The following is a 24,312-nucleotide window of genomic DNA, read 5'->3' on the forward strand; positions in this document are numbered from 1 at the left end:
CCTGAGATGCAAAACCTAACTCCACCCGGACGACTAGAATCCGACATGGCAACGCCTAAATAAAAAGCAAAATAACCACAACGCCAAAAAAGAGTACTTCACCAATTCCGAAGATCAATTCCACAAGAAAAAAAGCGAAGCAAAGTCATCCAACCGCACGACCGCCGATGTTCACCGGACGCCGGCAGGAAAAGAATTGGATTCACCTGCAGTTGTACCTGGTTCTCCCGCGAGTGGAGGAGATGACGTCATCACCACCAGTGTTGGCGACGCCGACGCGCTAAATTTGAATTTAGTATCCTGCCGCTCGTGGAAATCACGGCTCTATAATTGTTCGGTAAGACACTACAATAAAAGGAAAGTTTGTTGACACAAGCGACTCCGTAAATATCGAGATGGCGTCAATCTTCGAAACATTTTTAGTTGTAAGTAAAAATTTCTAAAGCGTTTTGGTAAGATTTCCACTGCCGTGGGCCCCATTTTCAGTACCCTCTGTTTAAATCTTAAAATTTGGCCTTAATTTCTAACTTTGGAGAAAATACTTACTTCGAAAGGAGAGTAGAGGTCTTTAGCTCCGTTTCTCACCAACAACAAGTCGCGACTGATGCCCATCTCGGGTGTCAGGACGCGTTATAATGTACTTTTTCGGAGGGTGGCAAACATTGATTGTAGGTGGCCTGGTTGGCCTGCCGTGGTAATCTACCCTACCTATTCTTTAGAATTACCCTGCAAGAAACGTAACCACGAATACTAGGCTACATCCACTAGGGATTGGGGCGTTCAATGTATTTCGCCGTGTTTAGTACTAGCGGGTTAATTACAGTCGTCCGAATAAATATTACTTTAAATTCTTGTTCAGGTAATTCTTCAGAAGCAGTCCGCACTGGATATTAAAATAAATAATCACCTACATGGAAAGAGCATGTGAAAAGCAATATAAAAAGCATAGTCATTATATGAGAGATGGAACGGGGTGGAATGGAAAAATTAAATGAAAGCTTGATAAGTTTTACCTCGAATTTTTCCTAAGTCGGGAGAGGTGTTTCCTCTACGGTAATGTTTACTTTTAATGAGCCCTCTAACTTATTTTCTTACGCAAAACAACCAGAAAGGAGTGCTTTGCAGCAATAATAATAATTGGGAGCACCTACTGATTCGCGGGCCCACTCGACCGCCGACCGAAATCGGCGGAAGAACACCAAAGCCAATATGGCGGCGATACCAAAACAACAACAAACAAAGTAAGGAGCGACTACAAATCGGCGACCATCGATTTATGTGTGCTGTCAGTAAGGCCGTAGCGGAACGGCGCTTCGCGCCTTATCCGCAAATTTAAAGATTCTTGGCAAGCACGGCATGTACGGCAAGAGGTAATGTTGCGCTGCGCGCGCTACCCACAGGGTTTACAGTAAGGCTACTTACCGTGGCAGATAGATTTGGGTGTCGCATCGCTTACGCCGACGTCCTTTCGTCACTACAGAGCGATCACACCCAAAGGCGTTCCTGTTGTAGTCGATCCGACAAATAGCTCCACAACACTCGCAGTTTTTTTGGCTGAAGATTTAAATTATGTCTCTGAACATACCTATTCAATCACAACTTCTTTACCACCACCACTAGACAAATAACGATAAAATTCACCGTAACCCACATTGCACTGCAAACAATCGGTAGGAAATCGAAGGTCTCTGTCAAAATTAATGCCAGAAGGGCCAGCCACTACCTCTGCCATAGCTACAGGAGACAAAATGCTAGTTTTTTTGCTTCATTTTTCGAGTATTCAGTCAAACAAGGATACCAGTGGACACTGGACAGCTAACTTTATTACTCCGCTGAAATGCTAGTGAAACTTAGTTTTCGACTAAAGTCGTTCGTAGGGTAGAACATCACAGCAGGCCAAGCAGGCCACCTACCATCAATGCAAGCCACCCTCCGAAAAAGTACATTATAACGCGTCCTGACACCCGAGATGGGCATCAGTCGCGACTTGTTGTTGGTGAGAAACGGAGCTAAAGACCTCTACTCTCCTTTCGAAGTAAGTATTTTCTCCAAAGTTAGAAATTAAGGCCAATTTTAAGATTTTTAACAGAGGGTATGAAACGGTCTCAACGTAGTGCAAATCTTCACCAAAACGCGTTCAACATTTTTACTTACAACTCGAGGTATTTAGAAGATTGACGCCATCCCTCGATGTTTTACGGAGTAGCTTGTGGTCAATAAACTACCATTTCCTGTGATAATCCGCACAACCACTTGTACCACCCACAGACGCTGGAGCACTTTTATCACAACAATCGAAACACGATTTCTCATCAACAACAAGCCAGGCGTAAACAGCTGTTTGGAGTAGATGACGAGAAGCGTGCTCTTGGCTATTTTTAAATAAGTAGTAAAACATCAATATTTTACATATTTATGATGATTAATTTGAAAATATTCGTTATTGAAAAAGTAACTCGACTCTGACTCAAATTTAAGTAATTATTTTTCTGATTAGAACGTTCTTTCAAGTTCTGTATTATGACGTCACGACATCTTGACTTTCGTACCTATTGTAAATAATTGCTATACTCAACTGTCATTGCAGAACAGTTTACCAGTTTATTCATGCAGATTGTTATCAGCTATACATGTAATGTTATAAATCGTAATGCGCATATATATCTTTATTATTTACTTTTTGGATATATGAAGATGTTTTACTGCTGGATTATCGCCGTAGTGTGACGCAATCGTTTTCGGTCCATGGGCCTCTGTCTGTTTTCGCACCATAAGAAATTATGGGGCCGAATTTGACAATGACCAGAAAGTCGTTAAAGAGAAAAGTTAGCATTGAGGGGCATATGTTTTGACTGAGAAAAATTTATTCAATAGCTAGCTTGTAAAAAAATACTTGGTTATAAAAAACTTGATTGACAACTAAGCAGCATGTCTACTATGGGTTTCAGAGACAGTGCAAGCACGTTTTTGGGCAATACCTATTTCTGTAACGAACACTCGTACAGAACGAGATTTTTCTTTAGTGCATTACCCCCAGTGCCGTAATTTATAAGGGTATCGTGGAATCACTAATCGTAAAGAATAACTACACTTGTCCTTGTACTAATAGACCAAAAACTCCATTATCCAGAAATGGATAGGAACACACCAGTAAACAGCTCCACCTACCCTCTCCCCCCACCTCCACCGCCAGCCCCTGTCCTTCTTCCTTGCCTCACCTTCCTTCCCTTCTCTCTCTGAAAGTTGTTGCAGTTTAAACTTATTTTTTCTATTGATTTTTCCATCTATCTATCTAACTAATAGTAGTTTACATTGGTGGATATATCTAACGATTCACGGTCGGTTGTTACCTGCCCATTGACCGATATATTTATACACTGATCCACTCAACTCTCTCTCTCTCTCTCTCTCTCTCTCTGTTTCTTTTATCGTAATTCGAAAAATGAACAAGAAAATATATTTCATACTTGTATAGCATTAATTAAATACTTTCAAGTTTTTAATTCAGTCGTATGAGAATGTAGGTGCATCTACTAGTTTGCTCCCCCCCTGAAAAATAGTTAAGCAGGACAATAGGTATGTAAAATTTAAAAAACGAGAGAGAGAGAGAGAGAGAAGAGAGAGAGTAGAGAGATGAGAGAGAGAGAGAGAGAGGACGGAATAGAAGGGACATTAAAATACCTTGGTACCTGGTGAAAATCCCTATAATCCAATAATTATAGCCTCAGGGTTTGTCTCGAAAACCATTCAAAGGTCTGTCACACAAGTGTAAAGTTGTTTTGAAAATTTGGCAGACATGTCTCCTCATAGCGTATAGTGTTGCTGATGAATGATGTTGTTGTTGTTTATTGTTAATTATTAACCTCCTATATACCCTACATGGTTGGGGGACCCTTTGTGAATGCTGGTTTTGTGTTGGGTAAATATTTTGGAGAGAGGTTGGGAAGGAATCCGTGCGTGCGCTAATTTTCATCACGAAGACATGTTTAAACAATAATAGCCACTTGAGGTTTATGTTTCATTTTTATGACAATTTGTGTGGTTTATGTATGCTCTAATTTTAGTAAAAATATTAAAAAAAATTTTCATGCACAACAGTTTATATTGCAGGTAATAAATATTATATTAGTTAGTAATAACGAACATGGGTACAACATCGTAGGGCAAAGGGATAGGCCCACTTGCCCCTCACCCGGATATCGTCATTTCAGCGAGTGAAAATATGGCTCAGGTTTACTATGTCAACTGAACGACTTAAGGAGGTTACAGATTCTTTAGTAACGAACATTGACCCTCCAAACTGGGTATAAAGACTATAAACAAAACGTTGAAATTGGTGAAATTAGGCTATGTATTGGAAGTATATATACATAAATATTAAAGCAATTTTATCATTATTGCATTACTATGACAACTAGAAATTCATGGAAACAGTTTTATAATAATGGAACGGCGTATGTGTGAAGCCTCCCTCTAATGTGGCAACGATGATTTTGCCATTCTTTAGCATGCAAACATTAAAGCATGCAAACATTAAAGGTTACATTTATTTCTGGCTATACGATTATTTAAGAATTCAAAATACTAATAAAGACTGAAATCAATGAAAAGTGCTAGCAAAAACAAAAAGCAAAAAAAAAAAAAAAAAAAACGTAGTCGTTCCTCTATGCACTTTTCCGTATTCGTTCCTCTTATGGTTTTTCGGCAGCCAGATGTACGAAAACGTTAGAACATTTGATTTTATCTACGTTAGAAATTATCTGTAATTTTTTTGGGGTAATTTGGGTTGCAAAAAAGGGATAATATACATGAATTAAATCAAAATTTTTAAATAACAATGTAAATTTAAACTAAATAACGAGTAAAGTAAACAGTTTAGGGAATAAAACTTTGCAGTTTCGTCGTCTGTCGTCGTCTGCTGTTTGTAATTGTGTTTATGGCGCGCTTGCGCTTAGAAACCAGGAACAGCAACGGGTTTAAAGTGCAATGTGGAGTGAACTGAGACCAAAACAAAATGTGTATAATAACAATCAAATAAGCACTGTGGAGTTTCAGTTTGTGATGGCAGTAAGGATAAAAACCGCCGATTAACAAGGTAAGAATGAATTCAGTTCCAACCATAACCCCGGGAATAACAAGTTTCATACTTTCACTAATATAGGCAACAAAATGTTGTTTTTATTGTGCTGATTACAACTGCAATCTTGAGTAGATCAATAAACGTTACATACATACGCTAACATTGTTCAAATGAGTGCTGGGAAGGCTGGGGAAAGATGGTGGCCGTCACTGATGAGTAACCGTCCCATGAAAAACGTAGCCGCCATAGTTGGATTTTCAAAACTGCCTTGAAAAACATATTTTACGAAGAGCTCACATGCTTATTTTTAGTTCGTATGGGGCTTTCATATATAACATATGTTGACGAAACTTCAGTCTTTTAAATGGTATGCTTAGAGTTGCAATTGTATTAATGTTTCACCAATTAAATATCGAGTGAATAAGACCCGTCTACCGTGATGAGGGTTGGCCTGTTGTGATGTTTCCCCCTAATTGGTTATGAAACCCATGACGTCATAACGATGTCACACCTCTCAGCCAATAATGAGTAACTGGAACTGCTTTTGTTTCCGTAAGAAAGTAAGTTAGAGGGCTCATTAAAAGTAAACATTACCGTAGAGGAAACACCTCTCCCGACTTAGGAAAAATTCGAGGTAAAAACTTATCAAGCTCATTTAATTCCACCCCGTTCAATCTCTCATATAATGACTATACTTTTTATATTGCTTTTCACATGCTCTTTCCATGTAGGTGATTATTTATTTTAATATCCAGTGCGGACTGCTTCTGAAGAATTACCCTTGTTCAATAAGTAGGCTAAAATAACATTAAGAAAACGTCAACTACCATAGTCTACTTTAACGCGGAATGAGGGCTTAGAATTAACCCTATCTAATAGCCGATGCGGAGAAACCCCATAGCTCTATCAAAATTAGGTATTAGGTATAAGGTAGTAGCCTACTACTAGGTAGGTAGTATGTAATTTTATTTGTAGTAGCTAGCCAACCTACCTACTACCCACTTTCTAGCTATACCTAGGTAGTGGTAGTAGGCTATGTAGGTATGTAGCTATATAGGAGAGGATTACGCGTTCACGGTAAGCCTAATAAATTTGCCTTTAACCTAGGTTATTGTAAATTACCACATCCACTGGCAATACAAATATTAACCTAAATATGCCATTTGTCAAGGCAGAGTTGCCGAAAACGGCAATCAGCTGATACCAGCCTCAAGATGTAAACAACCGGGGCTTTATCTGTTGCCTATAGATAGTCATCTTAACTGTGCCATAGCTACTTACAAAATTACAACTCCCTCTGTTTTGAATGAAACCATTTTTAACGTACACTAACTTAAAATACGAACCGTGGTTACTTCCTACTTACCAATAGAGATTAAGTTTTTCTGCAGCGCCAAACTGGCCATTTTCGTCTACCCATGAAGAGCCACCTAGTGAGCAATCGAAAAACTGTTTCATGATTGCATACACATCTAATTTTACCTAATTGTAGCATAATTTTTATGCTTTGAATTTACTAAGTTTCATGTGCAAGAAATCGCTTAAAAACATTATTTACAAAATACCATGCTGATGATGATCTATACCTGACCGGCAACAAGAGAGATGATAATAATCTTATGCAATTAATAAAGAGAGCAGCTCAAATAGAGTTTTAATATAATTTTAAATTTATCAACTTTCTTAACTCATTGTAAACGGAGTATTAAAATACAATAATACTGGAAATAACTTCTATTAGAGAGGAAGTCACCTCTTATTTTCAAAATAATTTTAGTTTAGAGTTTTGATTAGTAGGTATATACTAAATGCAATTTTGTATTCGCCGTAAAGCATTATTATTGAAATTAGTATGTAACTTAAAATAATTTACAAGAAAGAGTAATATTTCGATAGCAACTTTCTCAAATGATTATGACACTCCATAGTATAATCGAATATTTTGATTTAGATTTAGTTTTCTCATAAATCTCGTTAACACCAGATTTTGTTAGTTATAGCTGTAACTCTTACTATATTGACGAAATACTGCCATATCAAACATAAAAAGATTACTAAAAGTTCAAGTTTACTACAGCATGGGACATCTCATAGATGTGCGTCTGAGGGTAATAGATGTATATGACAGAATAGTTGTTGGCAAGAAATACGCCAAACATTTCAAATTATGTGTTGCTGTATCACCAAAAGCTAGTCTTATAACAACAAAGGTTTTGTTCCTGGAGCATCCCTTAGAAACTATATTATAAGTAGCAGACGATAAAACGTTATGGAAAATTAGACTAATCTGTATTTTTTTCATGATCACTAGTAACTGTACTGGGATAACGGCGTGTTATACAAATATTAATGAATTGGAATAACTGCCCCAATTTATATGAATTTACCCATATATATATATATATATATATATATATATATATATATATATATATATATATATATGTGTGTGTGTGTGTGTGTGTGTGTGTGTGTGTGTGTGTAAGGAAAAATCTAAAAGGAAATCTAAAAAGATCCATGTTTACACCTTTCATATAGGATAGTATATGCACACAATCCTCCAAGACGATTACACATGACTTAGTTTTGCATAATTTGAAAAGGATGTTTGCTAAGAATTAAATATATGCTTGAAAGTAATCCTTTGATAAAATTATGAAAAGGGTTTTTCTTTATTCTAGTGTCTTATTCGTATTGTTTCATTGTCATTTAACGTTTCCTCTTAAACATCTTCATGACAGACTACGTTTAGCTTTAAAAAAGAGAAACGGAAACCCCGTTATAGGTTTCTCTACACTAGCGCTGCACAGGGGCGTGCACAGACTTTTAGGAGGGCAGGGGTAAAGCGAAAAAACAGTCACTCCCTTATATTTTGAAAATGAAATCTGCTATGTTTTATATGCTATTGTTATATAATAACATAAGACATATATAAAAATAAATGTGCTATTAACAATTAATGCTCCAATATCAATCAACTTATGCATAATATGATCCAATTAAAGTATTATTTTATGACAAAAAGGGCATCTTAGCTATGAAGAAGAAAAAAGGGCAGGGGATCAAGCACTCTAAGCCTTCCAACCCCAATCCTTGTAAACGCCCCTGCTATTGATATATGTGTATGTATATATATTATATATATATATAAGATAGAATATATATATATATATATATATATATATATAATATATATAGTACAGCTTCACCCTCGTGGGATGCTTCATGGCAGTAAATTGCCGCAATATAGGTACTGTTTCTCAGGTAGAGAAAAACGACCCCAGTGACTGCACAAGAAAGCAGAGTTCCGTATTATAGAAATGTACAAATATGAAGCGCTAGTCATTGTTATATCTAAATTATGTGGTTGCCCTAGAGTACGAATAAACGATAAGACGGGAGAGTCCGTGTGAGTTGTATATTTAAGCACCATTTGATGACTGATTGAGACAGAGGAAAAAATGACATGAAGGGGTCTTGTCGATACCACCCCTCGGTCTGGTGCGGGTAGCAGCGGGTCAGAGTAAGACCATAGAGGAACTTTAAGGAATAGTAAATATGGAAATCATAAATTGAAGACCAAACCAAAATTATCATTATTTGATACTGTAATAATGGTCTGATAAATATCTGTGTTTATTTTTGGAGCCCTTCCTCGGGTCCTACAAACATTTTTAAGCGGACGTCTCGTTTTGTCTTGGATACCTACTACAACTATAGACAACGAGTTTGAAGGTTTCATTACCGTGCCCGGGAAACCGACTGGTCTAAATTGCATCGGAATTCTGAAATTTAGGTTGTTGTGGGACGACAATAAAGCCCTCGGACGTTAGCTATGACGATAGCTTTCGCTCCTTTTGAGCTCCTGGTGCAACTTACCAAATGGTCTGGGTACCGTGTATTAAAAAATTCTCTCTGTTGAATGTTTGCTTTATTATTCCTTATTCAGCCATCCTCCCACGTATATTTACATAGATTTCAAGATGTATATTATTGTAAAAAGTATCTTCTATATTTCGGTTTAATATCCTCCATCGCGGTGTACATAAAACACGTTTTAATATATTCAAATGTTTCTCGTTTTCTATTTTCTTGGCGAGAATAAGACTTTCCCCCAAGGTCTAGACCTTGCTTTCCCCAGCCACCAGTGTTCTGTTCTGGTGCGAGCTAAAATTCACTGGATGACGGTTTCGTTGCATTTTGCTTGTCTCTTGTATCGTTGCTCTCTTATAGGGATGCAGGCTTATTCGGACCTTGGCTGATTCGGACCGTGGCTGATTCGGACCTTAATCTTGGCTGATTCGGACCATTTGCTAGGCTGATTCGGACCCATACTAATAATTTTATATTAGAGCAATGGGTATTTCTATATAAGCATTCCGTATCGTTCGTCCCCGCGAATACGAAAGCCACCAGGAATTGAGGCGTCAAATGCATTTCGCCGTGTTTAGTACGAGCCCCTGGGGGTTAATTACAGTCGTCCGAATAAATATTACTTAAAATTCTTGTTCAGGAGGTAAAACTGCATTGAAAAATTGGCCAATCATATGAAGGTCCGAATAAGCCTGAATAAAGAAAGGTCCGAAAGAGTCAGTACATGGTCCGAATCAGCCAAGGTCCGAATAAGCCGCCTGTTCCCTCTCTTAGTACATTACGTAAAGGCATTTGATAGTGTCTACAGATCAGTGCGCAGAGAGTCTTGTGTCACTATGGCATTCCAATTAAATCTGTAAATCTAACCGAAATTATTCATGAATGAACGAGGCAGGCAGAAACAATGATAATATTGCCAAGTGACTGCTGTAAATAGTGGGTCGCTATATGGTGATGTTATTTTATCGCTGCTATTTGCACTTCTCATTGATTTCATAAAAAAAGTGGTCACAGTAGTAGTACTGTTTCAAACAGCAAAAGACCATATTTAAAGTGCTTGCTCGGTAGAATGCATCATTTATCGAATCATTTAAATATCCAAGAAAAGTGGTATCTTGTACGGATTGTCTTGAGATAGAATCTAATGGAAGAATATAAACAACTGGCAGGCTCCAAAAGATTTTGTTTATTTGAAAATAAAACTTTAAGAAGTATATGAGGAGTCAGATAGCGAATTGATACCATAAGGAAGATTACGAAAGTTACTTTTGTACATTATATTATGATGAAAAGGGGGTGTAGACAGATCGATCATATCCCTCGCACAACCCATATGAGATTAACAGTGACAGGGAGAAATGAGGCTGGAGATGAGTGGAGACTGGTGAAAGAAAAAGCACATAAGAATGATGATGATGCTAATGTTGCTCAACCAGGCTTTTGGACGTAGTAGTTTTAGAAATGTTTACAGTATGTTCTCGTATTTCAATTGTTGTTTACCACTGAGGGAGTGTTTACTGTACTGTCCATAGATTTATAGAGCTGTTCCCTTTGGTTAGTTATATTTCTATTCTTGCGTCAACTTCAACTTCCTTGTGTTTCACGCACGCTGGTGTCTTTAGGGAACCCCAACAAACAAAATATGTAACTCCACATTCCCGTTAAAAAATTCAGGTCAGTAAAAATTCCGGGGCGATTAGTTGACTAAGCGATCGCTGTTATATTTTACGCAATCTAACCAACTCGTATGTGTTAGACTAAGGACTTATTGACAACATGAAAAAACTTTTTCATAGTCAAAACTTCTAATTTATCAATTCTGTTTAATGTTTTTGTAGAGCTTGCTCTGTCCTGTGTTAAACAGTTTGCCTACGCTCGAGTGGGTTTGTGGTCCGAGGTTACTCCTCAATCAGTTAAGTCACTTGAACTTGCACATGCACGAGTCTTCCAGGCACGGTGGCAATGAGGACCCGTATATAAGAGAAGTCATAAAACCACCACCGTCTCTGTTGGGTGTCCAGAGTCCAGAGGTCAACAACAGACCTCTTCGTGTTTATCGGACTGCTGGTCAAGTCTGTACCAGGTTTAATCTTGGTCTGTGCTAGACTCAGCAGACTGTTAGCCGAAGGCGAGTTTAATCTACGTAGACCCAGCTGTAAAACCAAAAAGTTTTTGTTTCTGTAAGGATTATAATGCACCAATGACAACATGGTTTATGTTTTCATTTTCTTGGATTGAGATAAAAAGAAAAAAATATTTAGCAACAGGTTTCAGATGTGTATCGCGTTACGATATAAATAATTAAACGAACATAAAATTCAGCAGAACATATTTATGTAATTTCTTTCTATCACTATATACACCAGAAAATTATAAACGACAGAAAGTTCAGTTAGTGTTAAATGGTGAAAATCTAAATATAATAAACCCGAGTTAAGTATCTAAACACCTTGAGGAGAAATTCTAAATCAAGAGTGAAAATCCAAGGAGAGCGTTAGTGTCATAAACCTGGAATCTACTGATAAATGCGCAGGGAAAGAAAACTAATATGAAGACCCCCAAAACACCCGATAAAGTCAAGCCGTCGCAGTTTTCTAAGGTAAAGTGAATTTTAATTTGATATATTGGTTGTGATGCTTCATATAACTCGACTGTCTTGAGTTTTGAGACAAGAGTTTCGAGTCAAATGTGAAGCCTCCCAAGGTGACTGTTTCCTCATGGCCGTATCTTAGTGGTAGTCTTTCCTAACGAATGATTGATACTGGACTCCACGTACAATATCAGCTGATGTAGTTGTGGCTATGATAAATAGTAATAAATATAATAAAATGTATTGTTGAAACTGGATAGCAGTCGAACTACCTAACGTACGGCAAATCGGGATGTTTAAAAGTATCTAGCCTAGTACCCGCCAAAGTACGTTGCCGTAAGGTAGGTAGGGCGAATTGTGTGACAAACCCCATAGCCGGTTTTAATTCCTTGAACTAGGTAAGGGAAATTTATCATCCCATTGATTTGTGCCCAATTGAAATTGATCAGGCAGAAACACTGTACAAACGATCGCTATAGGGTAAACAACCGAGTGGACTGACCAACTCACCGTCAACTGCCCTAGTCTAGCACTTCGACTGAACAATCTTCGAAGTTTTGGTTCGGGGTCAAGAAATGTAAACAAACCGCCATACCTATTTGAGTTCTGGTAGGGGATGTGGGATACGTGCTAGATCTAGGGTACTTAGGGTAAAACATCACAGCAGGCCAAACAGGCCACCTACATTCAATGCTTGCCACCCTCAGAAAAAGTACATTAGGGTAGAATATCACGACAGGCCAACCCTCATCACGGTGGACGGGTCTTATTCACTCGATATTTAATTGGTGAAACATGAATACAATTGCAACTCTAAGCATACCATTTAAAAGACTGAAGTTTCGTCAACATATTGTGATATATGAAAGCCCCATACGAACTAAAATAAGCATGTGAGCTCTTCGTAACATATGTTTTCAAGGCAGTTTTGAAATCCAATATGGCGGCTACGTTTTGCATGGACGGTTCTCATCAGTGACGGCCACCATCTTTCCCCAGCCTTCCCAGCACTCATTTGAACAATGTTAGCGTATGTATGTAACGTTTATTGATCTTACTCAAGATTGCAGTTGTAATCAGCACAATAAAACAACATTTTGTTGCCTATATTAGTGAAAGTATGAAACTTGTTATTCCCGGGGTTATGGTTTGAACTGAATTCATTCTACCCTTTGTAATCGGTGGTTTTTATCCTTACTGCCATCACAACTGAAACTCCACAGTGCTTATTTGATTGTTATTATACACATTTTGGTCTCGGTTCACTCCACATTGCACTTTAAACCCGTTGCTGTTCCTGGTTTCTAAGCGCGCGCGCCATAAACACAATTACGAACAGCAGACGACGGACAGACGACGAAACCGCAAACGTTTATTCCCTAAACTGTTACTTTACTCGTTATTTAGTTTAAATTTACTTTGTTATTTAAAAATTTTGATTTAATTCATGTATATTATCCCTTTTTTACAACCAAATTACCCCGAAAAATTACAGATATTTCTAAAGTAGATAAAATCAAATGTTTCTAACGTTTTCGTACATCTGGCTGCCGAAAACCATAGAGGAACGAATACGGAAAAGTGCAGAGGAGACTACGTTTTTTTTTTTTTGCTTTTTTGTTTTTGCTAGCACTTTTCATTGATTTCAGTCTTTATTAGTATTTTGAATTTCTTTAATAATCGTATGCCAGAAATAAATGTAACCTTTAATGTTTGCATGCTAAGAATGGCAAAATCATCGTTGCCACATTAGTGGAGGCTTCACACATACGCCGTTCCATTATTATAAACTGTTTCCATGAATTCTAGTTGTCATAGTAATGCAATAATGATAAAATTGCTTTAATATTTATGTATATATACTTCCAATACATAGCCTAATTTCACCAATTTCAACGTTTTGTGTGTAGTCTTATACCCAGTTTGGAGGGTCAACACATACCGAATGGCAACAGAGAGAGAGAGAGAGAGAGAGAGAGAGAGAGAGAGAGAAGGCGGAGGAAGAACAAAGAAGAAAAGGATGGCGGTGGAGGGGGGGGGGGGGAGAGGGTAGGTGGAGCTTTATACACGTGTTCGTATCCATTTCTGCATAATGGAGTTTTTGTCTCTTGGTACAAGGACAAGTGTCGTTATTCTTTACGATTAGTGATTCACGATACCCTTATAAATTACGGCACTGGGTGTAATGCACTATAGCAAAATCTCGTTCTGTTACGAGTGTTCGTTACAGAAATAGGTATTGCTCAAAAACGTGCTTGCACTGTCTCTGAAACCCATAGTAGACATGCTGCTTAGTTGTCAATCAAGTTTTTATAACCAAGTATTTTTTACAAGCTAGCTATTGAATAAATTTGTATTTTTCTCAGTCAAAAACATATGCCCCTCAATGCTAACTTTCCTCTTTAACGACTTTTCTGGTCATTGCAAATTCGGCCCCATAATTTCTTATGGTGCGAAAACAGACAGAGGCCATGGACCGAAAACGATTGCGTCACACTACGGCGATAATCCAGCAGTAAAACATCTTCATATATCAAAAAGTAAATAATAAAGATATATATGCGCATTACGATTTATAACAATTACATGTATAGCTGATAACAATCTGCATGAATAACTGGTAAACTGTTCTGCAATGACAGTTGAGTATAGCAATTATTTACAATAGGTACGAAAGTCAAGATGTCGTGACGTCATAATACAGAACTTAAAAGAACGTTCTAATTCAGAAAAATAATTACTTAAATTTGAGTCAGAGTCGAGTTACTTTTTCAATAACGAATATTTTCAAATTAATCATCATAAATATGTAAAATATTGATGTTTTACTACTTATTTAAAAATTAGCTAAGAGCACGCTTCTCGTCATCTTCTACCAAAACAGCTGTTTACTCCTGGCTTGTTGTTGTTGGTGAGAAATCGTCGATTGTTGTGATAAAAGTGCTCCAGCGTCTGTGGGTACAAGTGTGTACGGATTTATCACAGGAAATGGAAAGTTTGTTGACACAAGCGACTCCGTAAACATCGAGATGGGCGTATTTTGTGTCAATCTTCGAAACATTTTTAGTTGTAAGTAAAAAAATTTCTAAAGCGTTTTGGTGAGATTTCCACTGCCGTGGGCGCCATTTTCAGTACCCTCTGTTTAAATCTTAAAATTTGGCCTTAATTTCTAACTCTGGAGAAAATACTTACTTCAAAAGGAGAGTAGAGGTCTTTAGCTCCGTTTTTCACCAACAAGAAGTCGCGACTGATGCCCATCTCCGGTGTCAGGACGCGTTATAATGTACTTTTTCGGAGGGTGGCTAGCGTTGATTGTAGGTGGCCTGCTTGGCCTGCTGTGATATTTTACCCTATAACGCGTCCTGACACCGGAGATGGGCATCAGTCGCGACTTGTTGTTGGTGAGAAACGGAGCTAAAGACCTCTACTCTCCTTTCGAAGTAAGTATTTTCTCCAAAGTTAGAAATTAAGGCCAAATTTTAAGATTTAAACAGAGGGTACTGAAAAGGGTGGCTACGGCAGTGGAAATCTCACCAAAACGCTTTAGAAATTTTTACTTACAACTAAAAATGTTTCGAAGATTGACGCCATCTTGATGTTTACGGAGTCGCTTGTGTCAACAAACTTCCCATTTCCTGTGCTAAATCTGCACACCACTTGTACCCATAGACGCTGGGGCACTTTCATCACAACAATCATAAACCAACCTTTTACCAGCACTTATTCAAGGGGACTTCGGCATTCTTTGCGGCGTTTTGCGCTCTTCAATTGTTTATCAGTGTTGTCAATTGGTATGTGTTTACCCTCAAAAAAAAAAAAAATACATAGGTATAAGACTTACACAAAACCGGGGAAATAAGTGAAATTAGCGTATCTATTTGTATTATATATACGTACATATTACAGCAATTTTATCATTACTGCATTACTATGACAACTAGAATTCATCGAAACAGTTTGTAAATGCATCGGCGTATGTGTGACGCTCCACTAGATTGGCAACGACGAGTCATTTTTTCCTCACGTCGTCTGCTCGTAAGTATACATCCGAAACATTTGTAATTTTTGGGGGTTAATTAATTTTTGGTTCAAAAAAAGGGATAATAGACATGAATTAAATAAACATTTTGAAGTAAAGTTAAACTAAATGTTGAGTAAAGTAAACAATTAAGGGAATAAAGCTTTGCATCTTATAATCAGTGTTGTCGTCTGCTGCTCGTAACTGTGTTTGCGAGTGAGTGCTTTTAGGAACCAGGAACCACAGCGTGGTTCAAGTGCACTGTGGAGTGAATTAAGACCAAAATGTGTATAAATTACAATCAAATAAGCACTGTGGAGTTTCAGTTGTGATGGCAGTAAGGATAAAAACACCGATTACAAGGTAAGAACTGATTCAGTTCCAACCATAACCCGGGAATAACAAGTTTCATACTTCCACTAATATAGGCAACAAAATGTTGTTTTATTGTGCTGATTACAACTGCAATCTTGAGTAAGATCAATAAACGTTACATATATACGCTAACATTGTTCAAATGAGTGCTGGGAAGGCTGGGGAAAGATGGTGGCCGTCACTGATGAGAACCTTCCATGCAAAACGTAGCCGCCATATTGGATTTCAAAACTGTCTTGAAAACATATTTTACGAAGAGCTCACATGCTTATTTTAGTTCGTATGGGGCTTTCATATATCACATTATGTTTTGACGAAAGAAACTTCAGTCTTTTAAATGGTATGCTTAGAGTTGCAATTGTATTCATGTTTCACCAATTAAATATCGAGTGAATAAGACCCGTCCACCGTGATGAGGGTTGGCCTGCCGTGGTGCTCTACCCTATCCGCAGCGGCCTAGACTATGGCAGTTGTGTTTTTTCTATGCAGTTTTACCTACTGAACAAGAATTTTAAGTAATATTTATTTGGCCGACTGTAATTAACCCCCCAGGGGCCAGTACTGAACACGGCGAAATACATCGGACGCCACAATTTCTAGTGGATGTTGTATCTGCGGTTACGTTCCTTGCAGTCTGTGCGGACTGCTTCTGTAGAAATATAGGATACGTAACCAACAGGGAGCATTATGTTCGGTAAGGGGGGGGACAGGTATGGGTACTGGGAGAGGGAGGCACAGGTACGAGTTGGTAAAGCCACGTTGGGATATACCTAATAGGAAATAGTAACAATTCCAATAAATATCACCGACATCCAAAGCACTAAACCTTAGGAACGCCAAAACATAATTGATATAACTTAAATAATGTACATAAAGATTAGGAACCTTATCTTAAATGTTACCTAAACACCCTTTGTAGGTCAAGCCTGCACTCGTTGACTCAATGAGGGCAAAAGGCCATGATCTTGACAGTACACTACCAACCTTTCATACTGCCCCGAATAATGGACTGAAAAGTCGTTATAACTCGGGAAACAGTCAACACAAGTACGGGGTAGAGGGTAGAGTAGAGTCGAGTTGGTAATGAACCCGGAGGAGCAAGAGGTGCCAGGGTATGCTTTCGCCATCATGCTCGGTTGCTGAGTGTAGTGAAATAGTAGTACACCAGGCCGGCAAGTATTGTCAGGAGGAATTTGTGGGGGGGGGGGAGGGGGTGTGGGGGGGAGAGCAAGAAACAGGTAGGGAGGATGGGGTGGGGGTAAATGTTTATGGTTGTGGAAAAAACATGAACATGTGTATATTTTATATATATTCACAGTTTTACACATCTGGTACTTATGTATAAATTATCAAGTACAAGTCGGAGGCCATTTTAGTGAATAATGAATGGAATATTATCAAGTTTCAAGGATCAGAGTGGCCAGGTCAGGGGATAATTGAACTTAACAAAAAATGTTGAGCACACTTGTAAAAATAGTTTGTTTGTATGGTGTTTTTATGTTGCATGGAGCCAATGGTTATTCAGGAACGGGAATTGTAAAAATTATGTAACCTGACTGGTGGTGCTCCACCCCCCATACCCCCTTAAAGAAAGACAAAGTTAAAGCATATAGGTTAGGACACTAAACTAGCCACCCTAACCTAACCACCCTAACTAACCTAACCTAGTAGTGTAATGTAAAGGTTAGGATTCTTACTTAACCTAATAGAATGTGTATCAAGACTGGGGTTGGAGGGGCCCGTCCCAGACCCCCCTTCAGAAAGATAATATAATATGAAAGTAAATATAATAATAAGTAAAATGTTATCCAAGAAATTGTTATGGATCAGAAAGGCATGTAAAGGTGAATATAGAAAAAAGAAGGGAGAAAAAATCCGTGTGTAGTATGGTATGTCTGTAAAATGGAAGAATGTAATACAGTGGGGCATCACTTCGTCGTAGGTCATGGGTTGCTTAGTCGTGGATCAGCAATTATGGAATCTGTTATTCACAGGTTTTTTCTTGGACCGCTTCTCATGCTATATCGCTGGTATGAATCGCAGCATCGCGGGTTTGTCCATGTTGCGTATGCGATATTTATCGGTAGGCTAAGCCTCGCCCGCGGTCAGACAACCCCCCCAACATACATGAAAAGACTCACACTATGATATTAACTGACAATAAAAGTAATGAAACCATTCTCACCTTATATATTATTGGCATATCTTCATAATAAATATCCTATTCAAGATTTATGTATGACATTCATTGGTAGGCTAAGCCTAGTTGCAGTGCAATAACCACCAGTATACATTAACAGATTCACCGTATGATATTAACTGACATTAAAGGTAATTAAACCATTCTCACCTTATATTATTATAGGCATATCTTCATAATAAATAGCCTATTCAAGGAATAATTCCACATCACTGTACTCAACTTACACTCTGAGTGGCCAGCCACAAAACGTAAACATAGAAAGTTACGAAAACATAGTAGTATGTATACCGTTGCGTTCACAGCCACCTTTATTTGATAACCTTTTAGAAATTTTAATAGTAGTAGTAGTGTAATTATGGTAGTAATAACATTTAGGCTAAAATAATTCAAACTTCATTATTATTTTGGTAGTACGTATACGTATATAACTTCTCTGAACAATGCAGTCATACAAACGATAATTGTCATAGATTATCATGTTGTTTGCTATTGGCGACGAAGTGTAAACGAAATACGTAAACCCATTTTTAACCTTATGATATTATCGTCTTATCTTCATAATAGAAGACTATTCGTGGAATAATTCCATATCAGTGAAATCAACTTTTGTCTATGCGAAGCCAGCCAGCTGACAAAATGTATGTACGTATATGAAAATCAAATTATGGTAGTGTTCGCAGCAAGAACAGGCGTTTGGAAAAACATGACACACAATCAATGGCTTTGCGACTTTGTTTATTGTGATATTTTTAATGATACAATAACTATCATTTGTATTACTACACCATCTTCACATAACTAATGTACAGTTGTGTAATAGTACAGTATGCAGATCTGTTGAGTCCAGTGTTACCAATTTTGCATTTTTAATGCTAGCTTTCATTTTCTTGAGGTAATTAGCAAGAAAATTTTCAATCTAGCATCTAGCAGGAAAACTTGCATTTGTTTTTAAATACATCTAGCATAAGTATTTTGACATCAAATTTTTGTAATGTCAAGTTGAATATTTCTTTTATTCTACTATGTTTGATATATCGTAAGAAAAAAGAACAAAATCATGCAAAACCATTTCCAGGAATTGAACAGAATAGGTTTTGAAATGATTAGGAATTATGTAATGTAATATACAAGTACTCTGTGTATGTTAGAAACACGTTTGAATCGAAAAAGAGAGCAATCGGTTGAAATTGACTGGGTGGCATTGTTGTGTATGATGTGAATTTTTAGCACTTCTAGCTGTAATCCATAGGCTAGTAGGCTACATATGTACAGTACGTAGTATGTATACCACATATATTTTTAAGGCTAGTGTTGTAAAATAACTTTGAAACTGTCTTGAATTTAGTTAAGGTGATAGTTGAAGACATATTTGGTGTTTGAACTAAAGAAGGCAGTTATAAACATTGGAATAGTGCTCTTGGGTGGGTTAACTATTAAAGTAGGCAGTTTTATGCAATTTTTGAGAGGGTTTACCAGGATAACATGGGTATTTCCTTATCACAGAGGGTTCTGGCCCCTATCCCCTGCGTTATTGAGGCCACACTGTACCATGAATTTTCACGCCATTGACAGAAAGGTCTCGAAATGTCCTAAAACCTCCTCCTAGTCCCAGCCCTCAGGAGACTTTCAGGGGCCTGCCCTCAATTGTAACGTAATATTGTAGGATATATATAGGGCAACATTATAAAGTGAGAGCAAGTCAGTGCACATATTAAACAATACTACACTAAACGGAACTGAAATAAAAGTTTGAAATAATATTACATGATTATAAAACAAATGAGGAAAAGGAATATATGTAACTTAATGCATGAATCCCCCCAAAACCTCCACTCTGTCTTATCGCAATGTAGGGTTAATAATGCAACGTGATTGGTTAAATACATGTACCCCCCAAAACCCCCATAATTTATCTTGCTCAAGAAATCTGTCTACAGCAAAAGCTCCCTTATAACATTGTGCATGGGCAGTAGGATTGGCACGTGTAGTAGGATTCAGTGTCGTAATAGCAGTAGTAATAGCTGGATTTTGGTTATGTAACGGCTCCATTGTCGGTTTATTTATCTCTTTATTTCAGCTTGTATGTCGTGTTTCATAGTGTCATGAATAAGAGGAAATAACACAATAACATGGCAAAACCTTCCCCCAAGTGTTTTACCCCACCCAAAACCCCGCATTCCCATCGGTCCCCCTTACTGTAGGATAGAGTTGTAAGGCATAATTGTCCCAAGTGTTTTACCCCACCCAAAACCCTGCATTCCCATTGGTCCCCCTTACTGTAGAATAGCGTTTAAGGGTAAATTACAAGTTAATTACAGCCGGCCCAAAAAATATTACTTTAAATTCTTGTTCAGGAGGTAAAACTGCAAAGAAAAACGTCAACTGGCATAGTCTAGTTCACCGTGGTATAAGGGTTTAGATCTACCTCCATCATACTCAGGTGGATCACCCTTATTCACTCAATATTTAATTGGTGAAAAACAAATACAATTACATCTTTGGGCGTACCATTCAAAAGATTGAAGTTTCGTCAACATAATGTGATATATGAAATCGCCATACGAACTAAAATAAGCATGTGAGGTCTTCATATTCATTAACGTGATATATGAAATCGCCATACGAACTAAAATAAGCATGTGAGGTCTTCATGAATATGTTCTCAAGGCAGTTTTGAAATCCAATATGGCGTCGTCCGCCTCTGGTCCCTTTCATAACCCGCGTGGTCCTCATGTCCTTCCCAGCCTTCCCAGTGCTCATTTGAACAATATTAGCGTATAATATATGTAATGCTTATTGATCTTACTTAAGATTGCAGTAGTAATCAGCACAATGAAACAACATTTTGTTGCCTATATTAGTGAAAGTATGAAAGTAATTATTCCCCAGTTCATGATTTGAATTGAAATTAATTTTTACCTTGTAATTGGTGGTTTTATACATTCAACTTCCCTGGCAGATATATACTTAGCTATAGACTCCGTTGTCCCCAACAGAAATTCGAATTTCGCGGCACACACTACAGGTAGGTCAGGTGATCTACCGCCACTGCCGCTGGGTGGCAGGAATAGGAACCATCCCATTTTCTAAGACAGATTTTCTCTGTCGCGGGTAGCCACAACATTGTTGTTGTTACCTCCTGACTTGATTTTCGTATTTTCATCGCCGTTGATCTTCTGGACTGTCTTTTTGGTGACGTATTTGGATCTGTGGTTTGGCATACGCTTTTGTGGAACGTTTTTTTGGAATTTGGCTTCGGATTTTGCTCAAAAATGTCTGATTCTAGCTGCGAAGTTAGAAGATGTGTGAATGAAGGTGGTTTGGTGAGGCTACCGAAAGTGTCGTTAGATCCTCACAAGGTATGCAAGAAGTGTAGGGGATATGAATGCACTAGAAATAACGCGTGTGATGAATGTGTGAATATGGATGAGGAAGGATGGAAGACTCTAGATTCCTACTTAAGGAAACTAGAGAGAGAGAGGGTTAGAAAGGCTGTCTCTAGAAGTATGAGTAGATCTCGCTCTAACGAGCCAGTTAGTATAACTAACCCCCAATTAATTGCTTCCTCACATGCAGTATCAACCTCTCCCGTAGCAGATGTTGCAAGTTCTGCTGCGGAGATTGCAAATTTGAAGCCCGCATTAAGAAGGATGGAGCTTGAAATGCAAGCTCTTAAAGGTAAGAATGTGGAAAGTGACATGAGTGTCCCCAGTGTAGTGGAGGGTGCGTCTGATCGGCTCTGTCTCGCTCCCAGACCTAGACCTCTTCCAAGCTCCCAGGCCCAGAGGAGAAGGAATGTCGACAGTCGTACGTAGGTTACGGAGAATCCCCACCGGTCAGGCGTCCCCTCGGCAGAATCTGAAGCGTCCCAGACTGCCAAGGATCGCCATTGGAAAGGCATCCTAAAAGAGTGCTTTTCGTCATCCGATTCGTCTCCTCGAAGAAGTGGATGGACTTCCGACGAACTGTCACGTCCGATCAAGAGGAGTTGGAAAGCTCCGACGTTGGACTCGAGCCCGGAACGTTTCCCGGACGATTCTCCCTACGAGAGGAAAAGAGCCAAGAGGACAATATCTCGATCTCCTACGCCTTCCAGAGCGCATTCTCCTATTCATGGCAAAGAAAAGGAAGAAACTGCGACGGACATCCTACTCAAAATGCAGGAACAAATTTCCTCTTTAGTAGGAGTATGAGAAAAGACCTTCCGAGGAGAAAGGACGATTTTCTTCCTCCTGTTTAAGACGATCATCGTCCGAACGGGCGTTCCGGACTCCAGACTTATCTCCTCTATTCCTCGTACGAGTACAGAGAGGAATAAAGAAAGAAGGACGGATATGTCCTATGCGGACTACTATGTCCAAGCGACTCGTGCTGATTGCGGACAACCTTGACAAGGCGGACAGCCTGGATTGGACAAAACGTCGTGCGCAGGCAACTCCGTCCGGGCGCCAGGCGCCAGAAGCGGACAAGACGGACAGGCAGAAGTGTCGTACTGGAATGACACCAGCCAAGCGCCAAGTTCCATATGTGGACAGCTCGGACAGATGACACTGTCCGAGACGGACAGATACGTCCAAGCGCATTGAACAAACCAGACTTTCGGCAACGGTTAAGCACCAAGCGCCAAGATTTTCCTCAAAAGAATCATACGGAGAAATCAACCAGGAAGCGTCTTTATGATTTGGACCAGGCCGTCGTCCTGTTCACGATATGTCCGTTTCTGGTGGAAATCTGCCGCAAGCACAGCTGTCTCCTGAGAAGAATGCAATATGTCGCACAGGCGGCCGTCATTCTTGTCAGGAGGACTTAGATGATGATCGGGTTTTTTCTCAGGATCGGCATTCGCCGGACAGGGACGCAAGATGCCGCACAGGCGGCCGTCGCCCTTGTCGGGAGGGAGCTGATTCTGCGAAGAGCCCTTCACCTTGCAAGAAGAGACGTTCTCCCTCGGCTAATAATGATTCTCCGGGGGAACTTGCATTGGAAGATGTCTCTTGACACCGAAGACCAAAAAGGGGCTGGACTATCGGACTACAAAGCGTTGGCTGCGCTTTTGCTCCAAGAATTTGGAGATTCTTTGAGTCCTGCCGCTCTCCGTCTCTCTGGTCGCTTTTTACGAGCGCGAAAACCTCAAAGTCGTCCTCCTTCCTGAAGATTGCGGCCGACAATTTCCATGAAGAAGGCTTGCAGTCTTTTGGAAATTGGCTTGGCTTAACTCCAAGAAGGAGGCGGGAAAGACTGTCTTACCTGCCCTCCCTCCAGACTTTCTGGGAGGAGGGGTATCTGGTATGAGACAGGCGAAGCAATGGGACTCGCCCTCCCAGCTACTGCAGAGGCAGATTTTTCAACGCTGGTGGACGCGTCGAGGAGACACTCTATCTTCAGCCAAGACAACTTGGGGAATGTCTGAAATGGACCATCTCCTCAAGGGATTGTTCAGTCTTGGAAGTTTTCAACTTTCTGGACTGGTCCCTTGGGGTGATGGCCAAGAGGACACAAGACAATGAACAACTGAGCCCCGATGTCCTTAATAGTATTTTGACTTGTATGGACAAGGCAGTGCAAGATGGATTGGGAGAAGTAGCCTCCCTTTTCGGGGCGGGAATATTTAAGAATTCTTACGAAAGCTGTCTCTCTGGCACAGAGGTCCGTCCCTTCTGTACGCTCCTCTTGTCTAACCAGCTTTTCCCTTCTCAGTTAGTGAGAGATATTTCTCACTCACTTACCGAGAAGGCGACACAAGATCTTCTGGTTCAGTCAACCAAAAGGCCGAGGACAGCTGTTCCTGCCACGAAGGGGGAGACACGGGTCCCAAAGCCGCCCTTTTGAGGGAGTTCGTCTTCTAGATCCTCCTTTAAGAAGAGAGGAGCAGAAAGAAGAGGTAGGTCTTCTGTCTTTAGACCTACCAAGAAAAGCAAGTGAACCTCAAGTCCTCCAAACACCAGTAGGCGCCAGACTTCTGAACTTTGCAGAAGAATGGGCGTCGAGAGGGGCGGACAACTGGTCCCTCTCAATTGTGAGGAGAGGATATCTCATCCCCTTCAGGGACAGACCTCCCTTGACGTCTACTCCGAGGGAACTGTCGGCGAAGTACGCGGACCCTGTCAAGAGGAAGACCCTTCTGCAACTAGTAGAACAAATGTTGGACAAGGAGGCCACAGAATTAGTACAGG

The 24,312-nt window shown here is 39.3% G+C and overlaps 2 protein-coding genes across 2 annotated transcripts in view; one reads left to right on the forward strand and one right to left on the reverse strand.

The window, feature by feature from the left end:
- Positions 1-6,600, reverse strand: part of LOC135205609 (NADH dehydrogenase [ubiquinone] 1 alpha subcomplex subunit 9, mitochondrial-like) — a 54,152-nt gene extending 47,552 nt beyond the window's left edge. Inside the window, exon 1 of the mRNA XM_064236394.1 lies at positions 6,447-6,600. Within this exon, the coding sequence (XP_064092464.1) occupies positions 6,447-6,486 (40 nt within the window). The 5' untranslated portion in view covers positions 6,487-6,600. The remainder of the gene's footprint in view (positions 1-6,446) is intronic.
- A 4,369-nt stretch (positions 6,601-10,969) lies between these two features.
- The window catches only part of LOC135205610 (uncharacterized), a 66,985-nt gene continuing 53,642 nt past the window's right edge, over positions 10,970-24,312 (forward strand). The window contains exon 1 of the mRNA XM_064236395.1: positions 10,970-11,552. Within this exon, the coding sequence (XP_064092465.1) occupies positions 11,502-11,552 (51 nt within the window). The 5' untranslated portion in view covers positions 10,970-11,501. The remainder of the gene's footprint in view (positions 11,553-24,312) is intronic.

This window comes from Macrobrachium nipponense, chromosome 24, assembly GCF_015104395.2.
Source record: "Macrobrachium nipponense isolate FS-2020 chromosome 24, ASM1510439v2, whole genome shotgun sequence".
Classification (NCBI taxonomy): domain Eukaryota; kingdom Metazoa; phylum Arthropoda; class Malacostraca; order Decapoda; family Palaemonidae; genus Macrobrachium; species Macrobrachium nipponense.